We start from the raw sequence: 15245 nt of genomic DNA, 5'->3' as shown, positions 1-15245 counted from the left end.
TTAAGTCCAACCAGGCTGGTTGCCTATAAGTTCATTATCAATCTTTAACATGGCCCTAACGTATCTCCCCCACCCCCTTGTCATAGCAACATTCGAATCAGTCTTTCCCCAAGCACAGGATTTATCCACGCTGGTGCAGACCTGGTTTGGAACGTTTTATTGGCAATACTGGTGTCATATTCAGGAACCACAGACTCTTGTTGGACTGTGTTAGCTTGAATGACAAGTATCAATGGTCAACTATATTTGAAATATTGTCAAAGTACCTAGAAATAATAGGCATTAAAATTCATTCCGTTCATTGCAACGAACCTCTAAAGATTTCTTGTCCTCCGTGGAACTGGCATACTGTAATTGTTCTTTGGAACTTAATGTAACCTCAACAGCAGCAGAGAGACAATACAGTCCTCTCATTATGCACATGCTCTAGGATCGTTTATTTTAATGCTTTCAAATCAATATGTTCCATGCAGCACACCACAATAAATAAGGAGCAGCAATGTTCTTCTAGTAAATCCGTTCATAATGTGAGTCACCATGTAAAACACCACATCTCAAGTCTTTGGCCCTGTGCCATATCATGAAGCACGCCACATCTGCACCTGATCATATCTGGCTTCATATGGATTTAATAGGACTATGCCAGAAGTGCATGTAAGAACAAATTTAACCAGAGGTTTCCAGCTATTAAATACAGCTACTAAGTAGTTAAAAGGCAACAACTAAACCCGTAAAGCCTCCCCCTCCCCTCCCCCCCCATTTTTGAGACAAATAGAAAGATAGAAATGATCTGGTGAATTTCAGGTCAGGGGAAAGCAGGGTGGGATACATTTGGAATACTTGGAGCAAAGCTGGCACAATATGACACCCAAAATGTCACACAACACTGTTACTGAATGGACACTGGATACAAGTGGAATCGATGACTGCAGAGCTGAGTTCTAGAAGGCGAAGGTGGGGGCTAGGGTGGGGATGGTTGGTTTCCATTAGGCAGATAACTCAACGGTGCCTTCCTCCTCGCTATCAGCTCTGTTGGCACGAATCTCCACGAGGGTCCTGGCAAATCGGGTCCATTCATCATTGTGGGGAACTGCAAGCTGCAAAGTGATTAATGGAAAATGGTGAACAAGGGATCTTAAAGGACTGAGAGCTTGACGCCCACAGGACTGTTCCTCCTGAAGCAGCCATTTCCCTTGGAATATAAAGGAAACCAGATCTTCGTCTTCCTTGAATTGGCCCTGAAGTGTTGCTCTTAAACTGACAACTTAAGAGAATAAAGTGACTCATGGAATTTATGAAACTTAAAAAAAAAAAAAAAAAAAACAACTTTTGTAAACTATACAATTACAGTAGCCAGTTAAAGAACTTTCAGTAATGAAAATTCATCATAAGACCAGAGTTAAAGTGAACATAGCAGATAAAAACTGCATATAATTGTCTAGGATTTTGAAATAACTGTGGTGTTGCCTTTCTAAGTCAATGCTATTGATCCTTTCTTAAAAGTGTTGCTAATGTGCTAATATGCATGGCAAAAGTATAGCTTACATATACAAAGAAATCTTACTATGAAATAATGATACGGCTTTTTCAGCAAGATCTTACATGGTGATAAGTAGCTAACATTTGCCAAGAGTTCTGTTCTAAGTGCTTTACATGTATTAACCCATACCTCACAGCCCTAGGTAGGGTAATCTTGGTATTTCCTTTTTACAGAAGAAGAAATCGAGGCACAGAAAGATTAAATCATCTAAAATTGTGTAGCTAGCAAATATCAATGCCAGTGCCATCTAACTCCAGTATCTGCATCTCTAGACGGTATCCTATACTGGTTTGCCAAAAAAGGGAGGTTTATAAAATTTCCCAAAGCATATCTTCTTCTATGCACAATTCAGTGAGGAGAAAATCCCACCGGATACAAGCTACATGTATAAATTCTGTTAGCTGATTTAAAGGATAGTGATTTCTCTACACAGCATCCAGAAATGAACTGCTTAAACATACATTGCGAATGTTTGAAATAGAATAGATAAGTATTTGATGATGAGAAGCATGATCAAGTAGAAGTCTGAATGGTTTTTATATAGAATAAAATTGATGTAGAATGTAGAGTGATTTTCTTAGAGGATTGCCCTGTAAGAGGGTATAATCCATCTATAGGTACTAGGTTCTATAAACATTAATAACACATTCGTCTCAATATACATTTTTGAAAATAAAAAAACAGGAAGCAAATAAAGCTAAGCTTTGAGATCATTTTTATAGCTGAAAAGTTACCCACTATATACAGCTAAATGATTAGAACTTAACATTTTTATTACAGGGGATGATAATGTCAGATGCTAAGACAACTTTTTGGGGGATGTCATCAGCAGTCTACAGAGTATATCTTGCAATTAGTGTTGTAGTACTGAGGTTTAAATGTTTCACTAATATAATTCTGGAAATGATATACAGGTAGGGGAATAAGTTCTACTGATTTTGAGAAATGCATATGAATTTAGTCATATGAATGAGTTTTGAATGGTTACTTCCCTAGTTATTGAAATGAATTCAAATTTCTTCTTAGGCAATGACATAAGTTCACAATAGTATCGAATGACACTGTTACCCCCTTTGCTCAGTCCATTTTCCCTACTTTGAGCTCTTTTCCTAGGTTCCACCAATCTTCATTTTTCTCTTCAATTTTAGAAAATACCGTACTGGGGAAATGAAGCCTTCAAACTTCAAATGCTACTACAAAAGAGCTAACAAAAAGCCTGAGCAGCAGCGGGTTGGTATCATATTTATATGAAAGAATAGGTTCACTACTTCCTTTCTCTCCTCCAACTCCTAACAAGTCCTCCCAAAAAGAACCACAGAACTAAAGCCTAGGAAGAGACAAAGCCAATCATGATAACATGATTATGACTTTTTCCAATACATAAGGGATAATGAAACTCTAGCTAAGGCACCTCATAATTTCATATCACTTTAAGTCCTGGAAAAAAGCGGTCCTCACTAATAATACATTATACAATATATAATAGAGTATATTGCTCTAGGAGTTTGGCTCCTTAACGTAACAGTATATTCTTGGTTGAAACGGTACAAGTTAACATATGATGCCATGCATAATGTTTTATTGATAGCAATATATAGAAACTATATGCTAAAATAAGAAAACAGGTAAATATGTTTCACATAGTTTCATTCAGTAGTAATGGCAAGGCCATTAAGAAACGATACTAATTAAGACTGTGAGCCATTAAGGTTTGAATATATGCCCAGATACATACAGTTTGAGACAGAACTGAGTATCATTTATGACGTTTATGTTGCACATCTAACTGGTTAAAAGTGAATTTTATCAGATTTAAATGTTTCTAATAAAGGAACAAAAATACCCTACAATAGAACTACATTTGAGCTTTTCCCCAGGGGTGGGAATAATAGTACTAGAATACCAACACCTGTCCTTAAAAGTACAGGTTTGCCCTCACAAAAGCATTAATAGTATTCTAACATATCTTGTCCTCTCTTTGATCTGTGAAAGTTCCATTTAGGTTGGAAATATTAGAAGTTTAAAAAAAAAATCCTGCCAAGTATTTTTCTGTCTAGAATACCATAAACTTCACAAAAATGTTAGTTTGCTTTGGTTCACAAAACACAAAACCACAACAAAAAACATTCCAGAGTCACACACAGTGCAAGCACAACAGCTTCTAGAAACTTAAATTTACCTACCTCATCCTATTACACTTTCTCATTTAGTTGACTATAAAAATAAGCCACAATGACTGTAATGTTAGATTTAGAAGGTGAACTGCACACTGCCCCGTTTTTAGAATTAAGTATCACCGTCAGGAAGCACTTTAAGAATAATCTTAGCTTGAATGTGTGAGCGTGCATTCACAGGCTGTTTCCACACCCAAAGTAACAATTTTTGGCGTTTGAATTACTTGTAGGTAAGATCAAACAGTGGTCCTAACAAACAAGAAGACCAATCCTTTCATTTTACATCTGCGGCTGTAACCAGCATCCATTTGGACAGAACTGTCCCTCTTATCCTTGGCGGTTCCTGGCTTTTCTAACCTGGTTCTCTCTGATTAGAAATGGCTGGAAAGGGGGCACCTGGGTGGCTCAGTCGGTTAAGCGTCCAACTCTTGGTTTCAGCTCGAACCATGATCTCATGGTTCGTGAGATCGAGACCTGCGTCAGGCTTTGTGCGGACAGTATGGAGCCTGCTTGGGATTCTCTCTCTCCCTCTCCCTCTCCAAATAAATAAATAAACTTAAACAAACAAACAAAAAACAAATAGCTGGAGGCTCAAGAGCAAAAATTCATTTCAGACTTTCTCTAGGACATCTTTAATCCAGTAATACCCTAATCATTAAGTAGGAAAATTCTTTGTTCATGTTTCTTAGTTAAAGAGTAAGACTGCTCTCATGTTCTTCTAACCAGAACACAAACGCATTCAATCAGCATGGACTGAGGACCAACTCTATGCCTGGTACTGTGCTAGGGATTAAAGATACAGCAGTGAATAATATTTTCTTAGGTCAAAATGTGTGAATACTGGTACAGGTGGGGTTTTTTTTGTTGTTTTTTTGTTTTTTTAACTGACATTCAAAACATGCATAGCCTAAAATTTATTTTCTTACAGTGACAACCGTAACATGTCCCGATGTGTGTTGTGTGTCAAGTAAGTAGCAGGAAAGCAAATGGCATGTTAATGACAAGGCTTCAGCATCTCTTTAAGTTTCCATCAAGGCATTAAAGGCTAAACCTAGAGCATCACTGTGGATTTGTTTTCCACTTGAAAAAAACAGTTTAGAATAATTTTTGAACAATATTTCATGATAGGAAAAATAGTCACAAGTTTTTCATCATGATGAATAATTTTAATTAAAATAAAAAAAGCACTGTGAAGGAAATGTCATATCCCATTGTTATATCAAGGGAATACCATAAAGAAGGATTTGTAAAAATTCTTCCAGTATCGTACTGAACCACAGTGGATCTGGAAACATTTTCTGCCTTCAGATTCATCTGCCAAAGTCCACATCCTAGGTCAGGGATGATTCAGATTTTCCCAGTGCTTCATGTACAAGGTGCACCCAACAAGCCCATTCACACCCCCTACTAGAAGACTTTTCTAATTTTTTTTGTGAAATGTATAAAGCATTTTTATGCCACAAGCACCCATGGCTCTAATTCCCGAGATGATAAAATCTTCCCTCTAAGGGTGATGACCTTGTATAGATATGATATGAGCCTATTTTTACAACCGAGGGAACTAAGAACATAGATAGTTTCTGAGGTAGCAATTTGGCCATAAGGAGGAGGTAAAATGGAGCTCAGATTTGGACAGGAGACTTAAGTCCCGTTCTCATCTTGGTTACTGGCAATGGTCAGGCACTTAACCTCTCATTGCCTCAATTGTAAAATGGGGATGATAATGTCTGACCCATTTATCAACAGAGATGTGAAGAGGATGAGAGAGGTAATCTAAGTGAAGAAAATACCATGAGTTCTTCATGGAATAGTCATGCATTCTTTCTCTTTAAACTGTCACTCAGATTGAACACGTTCTTCCGAATGATATATGTAAATGGCATGCATACCGATTCAATAGCATTTTTGTGGTTTTGTTTTTATTTTCTTAAAATAATTCTGATGTTTACTATGTGAGGACATTAAGGAACAAGGCATGGACCTCTTTTAACAGGTAGGAAATAGAAGACCGGGGAGCTAAATGATTTGCTAAAGATCGCCTAACTTTCACACAGTAGAATGGGCCAATCAGGAGCCTCGCCCCTTTAGGAAATGCCAGCTTACTGGCAGAATGGCAGGCAAGTAAGTGTTTTGAATCACCTGCTAAAAGAGTCTAAAGACTGTAGTTAATCTTCTAAGATTCTTAGAAGATAAAAGGTCAAAAATAAAAAGCAAAAGTGTAAAAGCTGTGGAAATTTTATGGAAGTTGATCATTTTAGTCCCCTCGACTCCCTACTTCTGAGGCTGTTTCATGGATCTGCCCCTCCTGTCTGCCTGAAGGGAAGAGAGGGCACCTCTGGATGCTGCCCCAGCCCGTCCCCCCAAAAACTAGCCTAACCACTAGGTGTCTGGCCTGGGTTTCTGGTGCACTTAAAGACAGGCAAAGATTGCAGAATAACTAAATTTTGAGAATGGAGCCAAGGTTGACTTTTTCCACCTCCAGTATCAGCCAGATCACAGTTTCTTTCCCTGCTTTGCCACTTACTTGCAGTATGTCCGTATGAAGACTGTTTTAACGTCTCCGATCTTAACTTCCTCATTTGTGAGAAAGGAATTATGAGACCCATCTCCTAGGAGCGTTGCGAATATTAAATAAGACACATGCACACCCCCTCCACTGCCAAATATAATGGGTTTAGCACAGTGCTTGGCACATTATGAAACTGGAGGAAATGATGTTTTTTTTTTCCTATTTGTCCTTCATGCTTATTCTCTTTTCCATTTGGAGGGGGTAATTTTTGCTCCTTTCCTTTTCTTTCTTCCATTTCCTTCTTCTCACCTGTATAGAGCTGCATTTCTTTTTAGAAATATACCTTATTTTTATTACATTTGATTTCTTGAAAACCCACACAAATACTTTCCTAAATAGCCATACTTTTAATAATACCTAAAGTTCATGAGCTGGATATGAGGAAAGGGTTCTTTCAGATCACAAGAAAAATTCTGCCGGAGTACTTTTTATTGCTCATTTAAAAAATCAAACTTAAAGTATAATTACTCCTTATAAATATACACATCCACAGATATGTCTACATATACATGCATATTTTTAATTTCTCAGGTATGCCAATCCAGCTTCCCCTAGCTCTGTCCTTGTTATGGCACTTTCTACAGTGGGATTCTACATTTTTAGCTCAAGTTATAAAGCTTTGTAACCACTGAACACACTGTTATAAAAATCAAATGGCTTTTTATGACCAGGGTTAAATATCATTCATGTGTCCCTTTTTATAAGCACATGGCTAACAATTTTGAACAGTCCACAGTCAAGCCTCCCTCATTTGTTAGTAATTTTAAGGGGTTTATAGTACCTGGCAGCTGATTTGAAAAAGCTGCATTATCTGCAGTAACTCCTACCAGCTCAATGCTGATTTTTTTATGGTAAAAATATGTCTCGAGCATTGCTTATATAAAAGTAGGTTAATTTTTAAAAATCTTGGACAATTAAGACAGGAAGCTATTTTGTAATTTCAGTTTGGTTTCTCAGACACATTAAGCACGGCAAACAAATGAAAATGAGTAGGACTCCAAGTTTGGGGACAAGTATTCCATCGATGTGTGGTTCATCAGCATCTTTATAATCTTTTAATTAAATGGAGTCACTATAAAAAAGCCTGGGACGATTACGTTAGCCATCGATTCTGAACAGATAAATGACAACTTCTGTATGAACCCCAAAATTAAAGTTTTCTGTTAAAAAGATATCTTGCAAATCACCTTTTCACTTTAATATGCATTGGTTTTTTGTTGTTTTTAATGCATTTACAGAGACCGTGGAAGCGAATGTGGGTTTCCACAGAGACTAAACCCCTCTAAGCTTTAAAAGGTTTTTTAAAAGTGCAATTATTAACGGCACCCCAATTCAGGAGATTGTGGATTTACTGGTAACACGTTTGTGTTCAGAGGAAGCCGATATTTCTTAGGACAATTCCCTTTGCCACACACACAGAGGGAAGCAAAGTGGGAGGTAATATGCAATGAAACAGCCGCTGGAAAGACCAAGCTTACTCGCTTCACATAAATACAAGCTCCACTGTATTTAACTCTTGGGGGAGTCTAGCATCACTGGTAACAACGGATGAAACCACGGACCAAAATTCCAAGCCAGAATGCAGTATACAGAAGGGGTAAATACACTGCAGTATTCCACCACAAAAAGATAGTCTGTGTGGTAACTTAGTATTTACAGCACTTTTAGGGAAGGCCAGAAAGTAGAAGTTACATTAGTCTCCATTCTGTAGCATCTGCTGTTCCCGGTCAGTAGGTTAAAATTTCTGTGAAATTTAGCAGCATGCAAACCTAGAGTAATCTGATGATTATTTGGCTATTTTTGGTGAAGAAAGAAAGAATTTATTTTATCATAAAATCCTATTCTAAGGGACCCCTCATCCACCCGTGAAGCTTGAGATCTCTCTGCCAAAGTTCTCTTTGCTAGTATCTTTAAATGGGTGGTTGATTTTTATAGCAGGTTAGAACACTACTTTAAAAAAAAATCCATTACCACCCAATTAAGGAAAGAGGGACGAGACATAAAATCAAAGGTAAATAGTAATAAATATGGGTCTATATCAATTTCAATAAGTCAGCAACCATTGAAGGAAATTATTTTAAACACTTCTTTTTTTTTAATTTTTTTTTTCAACGTTTATTTATTTTTGGGACAGAGAGACAGAGCATTAACGGGGGAGGGGCAGAGAGAGAGAGGGAGACACAGAATCGTAAACAGGCTCCAGGCTCTGAGCCATCAGCCCAGAGCCCGACGCGGGGCTCGAACTCACGGACCGCGAGATCGTGACCTGGCTGAAGTCGGACGCTTAACCGACTGCGCCACCCAGGCGCCCCTAAACACTATTCTTAAAAAATAAACACTTCTTCATGTTAAAATTTCACATTATAGGAAGCATGAAAAAATTCTGGAGTTTTTACCTGCAGAGAGGGAAAAAAATCACACAGCTGAAGAAGAAAGAGTTAATGTACTAAGGTCTACGGACGACCTTGTTCACATTTGTATTAAAATCTCATCCTTTTTTTTTTCTTGAGAAATCTCTTAAGCATTATTTTTTTCTATTATTTGGAACAATCTATTCCTCTGTCCAAAAGATGGAAAAAGTGCTAAAAACATTGGCTGATGGGCAATAATGGAAAATAAACTTTTAAAACTTCAATTACCACTCTTTTTCTAGAACAGAAAAGATCAAGAAAATGACAGGGAAATGAAAAAAGCATGGGCTACTCAAGCTAGTCTGTCATATTAGCTGACTAAACATATATCCTTTCTCTTCCTGATATTATTAACTATAGGTTTTCTAGTAAATTCCTAGCAACCACTGCATCTAAGCAGTTTTGACAAAAAGAAAGCTTATTGCTAAACACCTTAGAAACATTTACCGAGGTAATAAAAGAAATGTCATTCCCTCCTACTGAATGTTTGGGCATAAAAGAGGTATTTTTATAATGTAGTTCATGATTTACCATATCTATAGTGTCCAAAAAAAGCACAATGAAAAGGAAGCGTTTTTCCAGTGGTTTGACAACTATTTGAATCAGCTGTTAGGCTTTCATTACACTAGTGGCCAATCGCTCACTTTTAAAAGCACAAGAGGGCGGGGGAGTGGGATAGAGATTGGGGAAGAAGGACAAGCCCTCTTTTTAAAATGTTTTCTATATATCCTTCTCAGTGCAAACATAGTTAAATGGATTATTTTTCCTGTCCATCAGTCGATAGCCAACTTGGAGGCTGCATTCTGAATGCTTCACACAATTAAGCTTTCCCTTAACCTTCAACTTTCACGTGTGAAACATTCACCCAAATATTTATAGAGTGCCTGTTATGTGCCAGGCACTGTGCAAGGCTGGGCTATCCCACTCAAATAGACAATTAATTGTTAAGTATCTACTTTGTGTATGTTTCTGTGGACATGCCACTCTAAACATTAGAAAAACCTTACTGAGGAATGTGATTAACCTAAGGAGGGCTGCCAAACTGAAAAAAAAAAAAGAAAAATCTAAATCAAAAGGGTGGCTGGTTTTGAGGCTACTAGAACACGTTCACTTTTTTACCAAAGGTTCCTTAATGTTAAGATAAATAAAAATGAAATATTTCATCTACATATTGAGAAACTATTAGCTGGCGATGAGGGAGAAAGATTTTAGGGAATGGACCACTGATCAGTTTTATCTGCCACCCTAAAAAGGAAGGGTGCAAAATTTCTTCAACAATGTTAAGCTTTGATATTTCCTAAATGATAAATAATTCATGTTTTAAAATGGAGAAGATGTTCTGATAGCTGACATTCTCAGAAATCCATGCAAACCTTCTTTGAAATTAGAATAGAATGATTCACTCCCTCACTTTGCAAGTCCCACCTATATAACATATAAATATTTACACATAAACACGCATAGGCAGGTACTTGATTTCCTATCGTATCTTAGATGCACCAATAGTAACACCTGTACTCCTGTAAGAAACAAACAACTCTCCATTTCCATCCAGGCCAGTGTTAATCTAGCCTCACAGATGATTGGAGCCGCTTCATGCTCGGCTGGTCTAAGCTGTGATTTGAGGCTACTGTTCTAAGCAGTAATTTTTCAAGATAAAATTTAGCAGTTTTGAAATTCTAAAACTAAACAATTTTGTCAGCCATGAAAAAATTTAACACTATAATTAATGACTGCTTCAAGATCCAAACTGCTATTGAAGATGACAGTTTGAAATTACAGAAGAATCATAAAGATGATTAATTATACAAACTGGTACTTGTTGCAGAAGGTTTATATTCATAGGCCATTTATCACCAAAATGGGAATATATGAGTTTCATTGAATATTGCAAATTAGTATGCACACATTAATTTGGTTTTTATAAAGTTAGATATTAGGGTTTTCTTTTCATCAAATCAACTTCTCCATAATACATAAAAGTCGTTAAGTGTTTTCTTATCAATCCAGAGAAAAAGTAGATTGAAAAGATATTAATCCTATAAATTCATTTTTATAAACTAATGTACCTGAATAAGCATACTATTTATATAATAATTAGTTTAATTACAGTCTTTCACATATATAATTATCAAAATGAAAACCATGACTACTACATTCACTATAAGATGAGTAATTATAACATTAATTGGAATTAATAGTGCTTTTTCTTTTTCCTTTTTCAATTAAGCACTTTTCCTAGAAGAAATCAAGTTAATATTAAAATTACAATCTTACATTTTAACCAAATTATTTTATTTCAAATACATGTAATTTATTATGACAAGAAAATGAATTAACATATTACTTCAAAGTAGCTTATTTTATGTAATTATATTTATTAGCACCCCAAATCTGCTCATACGGATATGCCTTGGTGTTTTTTGACTTAACTGCACAGTGTTGTGGCTATGGCAATTAAAAATTCAGGTAAAAACTGAAAAGTCCCATTGAAAATCCCAATGCTTTGTTTCTATGCCATCGAATATCTAGATATTGTCGACAGAACTAAGTATTTGGATTTTCAGTTTTTATCTGGAGGTTTGGCACCACAGAATAACTTACGCCAAAGTCCTTTCTTCTCCATGGAGGGATATCAGAAGAAGTGTTTGGCATCAGCTAAAGAAAATAATATTGTTTATTCACTGAAGAATAAGCCAGGACTTGCAAAGACCTTCAAGAATCTAGCAACTTGTGGCCACACTCACTTAATGAGAAACACAAGTGTTTGGGGTGATTATAACTGGACCTTCGTAACCCGAGCCCAGCTCCCTCTCCCTTCTGGAGGCTCAGCCATGCTCTCAGCTTCGTCATCAGCGGGGGATAATAGCCTTCATAAAGCACCATCATTAAATGAACTGATTTCAAATCCAGTTCTTTTTCATTATGGGACTCTTATTTGAATTAACCCCGAAATCTCAGTTAAACTTCATATTTTGTGTTCTGCACACCCCTTCCCCACGGAGCGGGGATTATTTATATTCAGGGCACACACTTCTTGTGGAAAATTGACCTAGGCCCTGTCCTACTAGCAAACACAAAGTAGTTCCACAAAGCAAACAATTATCGACTAAGTGTAATCCACTTACAAACCAGAAACGTATTGTATTTATTTTGCGTCACTCAAATTCTCTTGCACTCTCAGCACTTCCAGTTTCTCAGATGCCTCTATACTGAACTGATATTTTAGGTGCAAGAGAGATGGCTGATCGAATCGCTTTCTTTTATCCCTGTGCTAGCGGGCTACGGAAACTGTTTGAGGCACTTTTTAATAGTCCCTGGACATTACACCTGGACTACCATTCTGAAGTGTATTTCACAGGCCATTTTTCCTGTCGGGATCCCAAATAAACTGTCATCCTAATTTTTCATTTGAGCTTTAAAATGCACTCAGATGAAGATTTAAATCGTGCAGGTACATTTAATCTCTCCTATTCACCTGCAGTTTTCCTTTCCAAGAATTTTGCAAGACCCTTGTAATATATTAACAAATGTCCAATTTACTGTATTTATTGAAATCTGTAATAAAATGACTGCTATTCTTTTAGCCCCCAAAGAGTCGTATGAAACAAGCGATTTGAAATGCCGTCAAAGTTCAGGGTTAAAATGCAAAGATGAATTCATGTTTCCTTAGGTAATTAGTGCGTGGGATACCAAACCAATAATAGCTAAGGGTGCACAGATTTATTCGTCTCCAAGTTTGTTTTTAAGTTGCCGTTTTATTTTTCAAGTTCTGCTGTAAGCTGAAAATGACTTTGGAATCTTATCATTTGGCTATTGTAGAAATATAATCAGGGATTTGAAACTTATGTGTGTTTATCACAACTGAAAACAAAATCTTCCCTGGAAGAGGTTAATGGAAAAAGAAATAACAGGAGGTGGAGAATAAACTGCTTTTTTTAAAACTGGAGCTGCAAACAGCATTCTAACTAATTCAGATAAGCAGCAAACATAGTTGTTAGGGGATATTTATGACAGCCCATCTATGTGACAGCACTGAAGCATTAACAATAGCAACGGGCTTTCTATAAAACACATCTGCAAGACAGACAGGTAGATAGGCTGACTATCAATCATCAGGACACGTGAATAATTCTATACTCACTGGCCCATGTACTATTAAAATCAGCTTCATATATATATGTATATGTATATATATATATATATACACACACACACACACACATACATACATACATAAAAGCTTGCTCTTCAGTAAAGGAGGCATGGTGGTGGGTAATTCTTATTTTTAATTCTTTAGAATATGTGTGTTCACACATCATTTAAAAAATCCAACAATGATTAACAGTCCTCTTTGGGTGTATTCTGAAGCAGCATACACACAGTGTTTTCAGGTTATATTTGGAGTTAACTTATGACTTGTTATCTTCTCCGCGTTTCAGTTAATTGAATGGGATCATACAGCTTCACAACAAACAGACTGCATCCCACAGTTTGAAGAGAAAGATCCTCAAAACTTATTCAAGAGCGAGGCTCATCTTTAACTTTACATTTTAGAAAATGTAAATGGTGCATGCAAGCACTGTCTATTTTAATAACTTTTAAGATGCACAAACAGAATAAAAATTATAGCCAAATAATAAAAGGGATCTTCTCTGTCTTTCACTGAATTCACATAACTTCCATTTATGCTAATGGGAGTTGAGCACCTGCTCCGCAAAGAAAATAGACCCCTGTCTGTGAAAATAAATGTGTGCAGTATATTTTCCAGCTACAATGCTAAAATCAAACAACCAAAAATGTGTGCTATATAAACAAAGCATCATGTGGCCTACCTGGAAACACTGCTGTTTTATACTCTACCTCATTAGTCATATATCCCAAGATATTACTCATACCTTAGCCATTTAAATGCAACAAAAAGGAAAAAAGGGGGTAGGGGGCAGATGGACATACTCAATCTGCTGATTTCAGTGAGCTCATACACAATCCTCTGTTTACCCCTTCAGAAGTTCATAATAAATTGCATCAGCAAATCTGGATTCGAGCCATTTCTCTCTGCCATCATCTTAAAAGTCATGGAAGATAATTGTACATAATAGAAGAGGGCATGATCGTGTGCTGAGACTCCCGGTGGCAGCTGCAGCCTCAGCTGGGACAGGAGATGAGGCAGACGGTTGTTAACCACCGGTGGCACCCAAGTCCCTTTCTGCATGGCTCTTCTGGTTGGGCATCAGGTCTCAGAGGAAGCAGGTCTACCTAGATTTGAATAGGGACATCTCCACTGGTAGTCACAGAAATCTCTTATCAGGCAGTACTTGATGATGGTGTGACAATTAAGTGACAGAGAAAGGCTGTCCCTCTCCACTCCAAATCATAGTAGGCATCATAGAGATCTTTTCCCCAAACTCTATTATACTTTCGGTTAAAATTACGGTATGATCAAAACAAGGGTATGGGGAGTGAATGAGAATATCCATACGGTTTCAGCTCTGTTCTTCTGGGCCTCATGATGTTTATAATCTACAGCCTTTGCTATTCCATTCAACATTTTTAAATAGTCTTAAGACATAAGTAATAAGATCATACAACATGTGCTACAAATGACCACCTTTCTAAAGACTTCTCCTTTTTCCTAACAGTCTAGGTCAAGGCCATAATTTTTCATTTCTGATTTGCATCATGAGTAGAATTAAGAACGATACTCTTGTGGCAAGACTGGCTACATAATTTTGCAGGGGGGTGCAAACATGAAAATGTGGGGTGCCTTGTTGAAAAATTTCTGAACGGTTGCAAGACGGTGACAGCCAAGCATGAAGCCAAGCTGAAGGAACCTCTATGCACAGCACCTGTGAGACTGCACAGGTAACCCAAGCAGGAAGCAGGAAGCCAGCCTCACTCTCGGAATAGGACCTTGGTGAGAGGGAGGCTGCTGCCCCCTCCCCTCTCCTCAAATCAACCAGGGAGAAATGGACATGAGGTGTCTTCCTGCAGACAGACACCTATTCAGTGTACTGAGGTCTCAAAGAAAATGGATCAACAAGGCATACTCTAGAAACTACCATTTACTTTCTTGTGCAGATTGTATTATAAGGCTTATTTAAAAGTGTTTCATCTTCTTTCTGAGAGGGTTCCATAAAGCAAGATTTTCCATCCAAAGGCCAGCATGACCCTGGTGAGGGGTTCAGTTTTAATGGGGACCAGAGGACCAATTCTGAATACAGATAATGGTAGCACAGTCTACTAGCAATTTGATCCTCAATGCCATATGTTTTCTTTCTCTCTATATTTTCCCCTTTTTAAATCACTTCCTGCTCAAACCCCTTCCCTCTTGTCACCCATGCACGAGCCTTAGATTTGACCTCAAATTCTAAATGGGGCCAGTTTGCTGTGAAGACACTCTGTCTGGCTTTCTGCAGTTTAGGTGATTTGGAAGGCTGAGGACACACTGTTTAGAGGGTGCCCTTCTCTAGTAAGTACAGCTAAGCTCTGTCAGTTCTAGACTGGTGAACGAGACAGCGGTAATTACAATAATGGCGGCATTTGCCCAT

At 37.4% G+C, this 15245-nt stretch overlaps 1 protein-coding gene across 3 annotated transcripts in view; it reads right to left on the bottom strand.

The window, feature by feature from the left end:
- Positions 1 to 166: 166 nt before the first annotated feature.
- Positions 167 to 15245, bottom strand: part of DYNC1I1 (dynein cytoplasmic 1 intermediate chain 1) — a 313654-nt gene continuing 298575 nt past the window's right edge. For all 3 annotated transcript variants that reach the window (XM_047847119.1, XM_047847137.1, XM_047847127.1), the window contains one exon: positions 167 to 1097. In XM_047847119.1, the coding sequence (XP_047703075.1) occupies positions 987 to 1097 (111 nt within the window). In that variant the 3' untranslated portion in view covers positions 167 to 986. The remainder of the gene's footprint in view (positions 1098 to 15245) is intronic.

Source organism: Prionailurus viverrinus, chromosome A2, assembly GCF_022837055.1.
Source record: "Prionailurus viverrinus isolate Anna chromosome A2, UM_Priviv_1.0, whole genome shotgun sequence".
Taxonomy (NCBI): Eukaryota; Metazoa; Chordata; class Mammalia; order Carnivora; family Felidae; genus Prionailurus; species Prionailurus viverrinus.
This window is presented reverse-complemented; position numbering and strand designations above follow the sequence as displayed.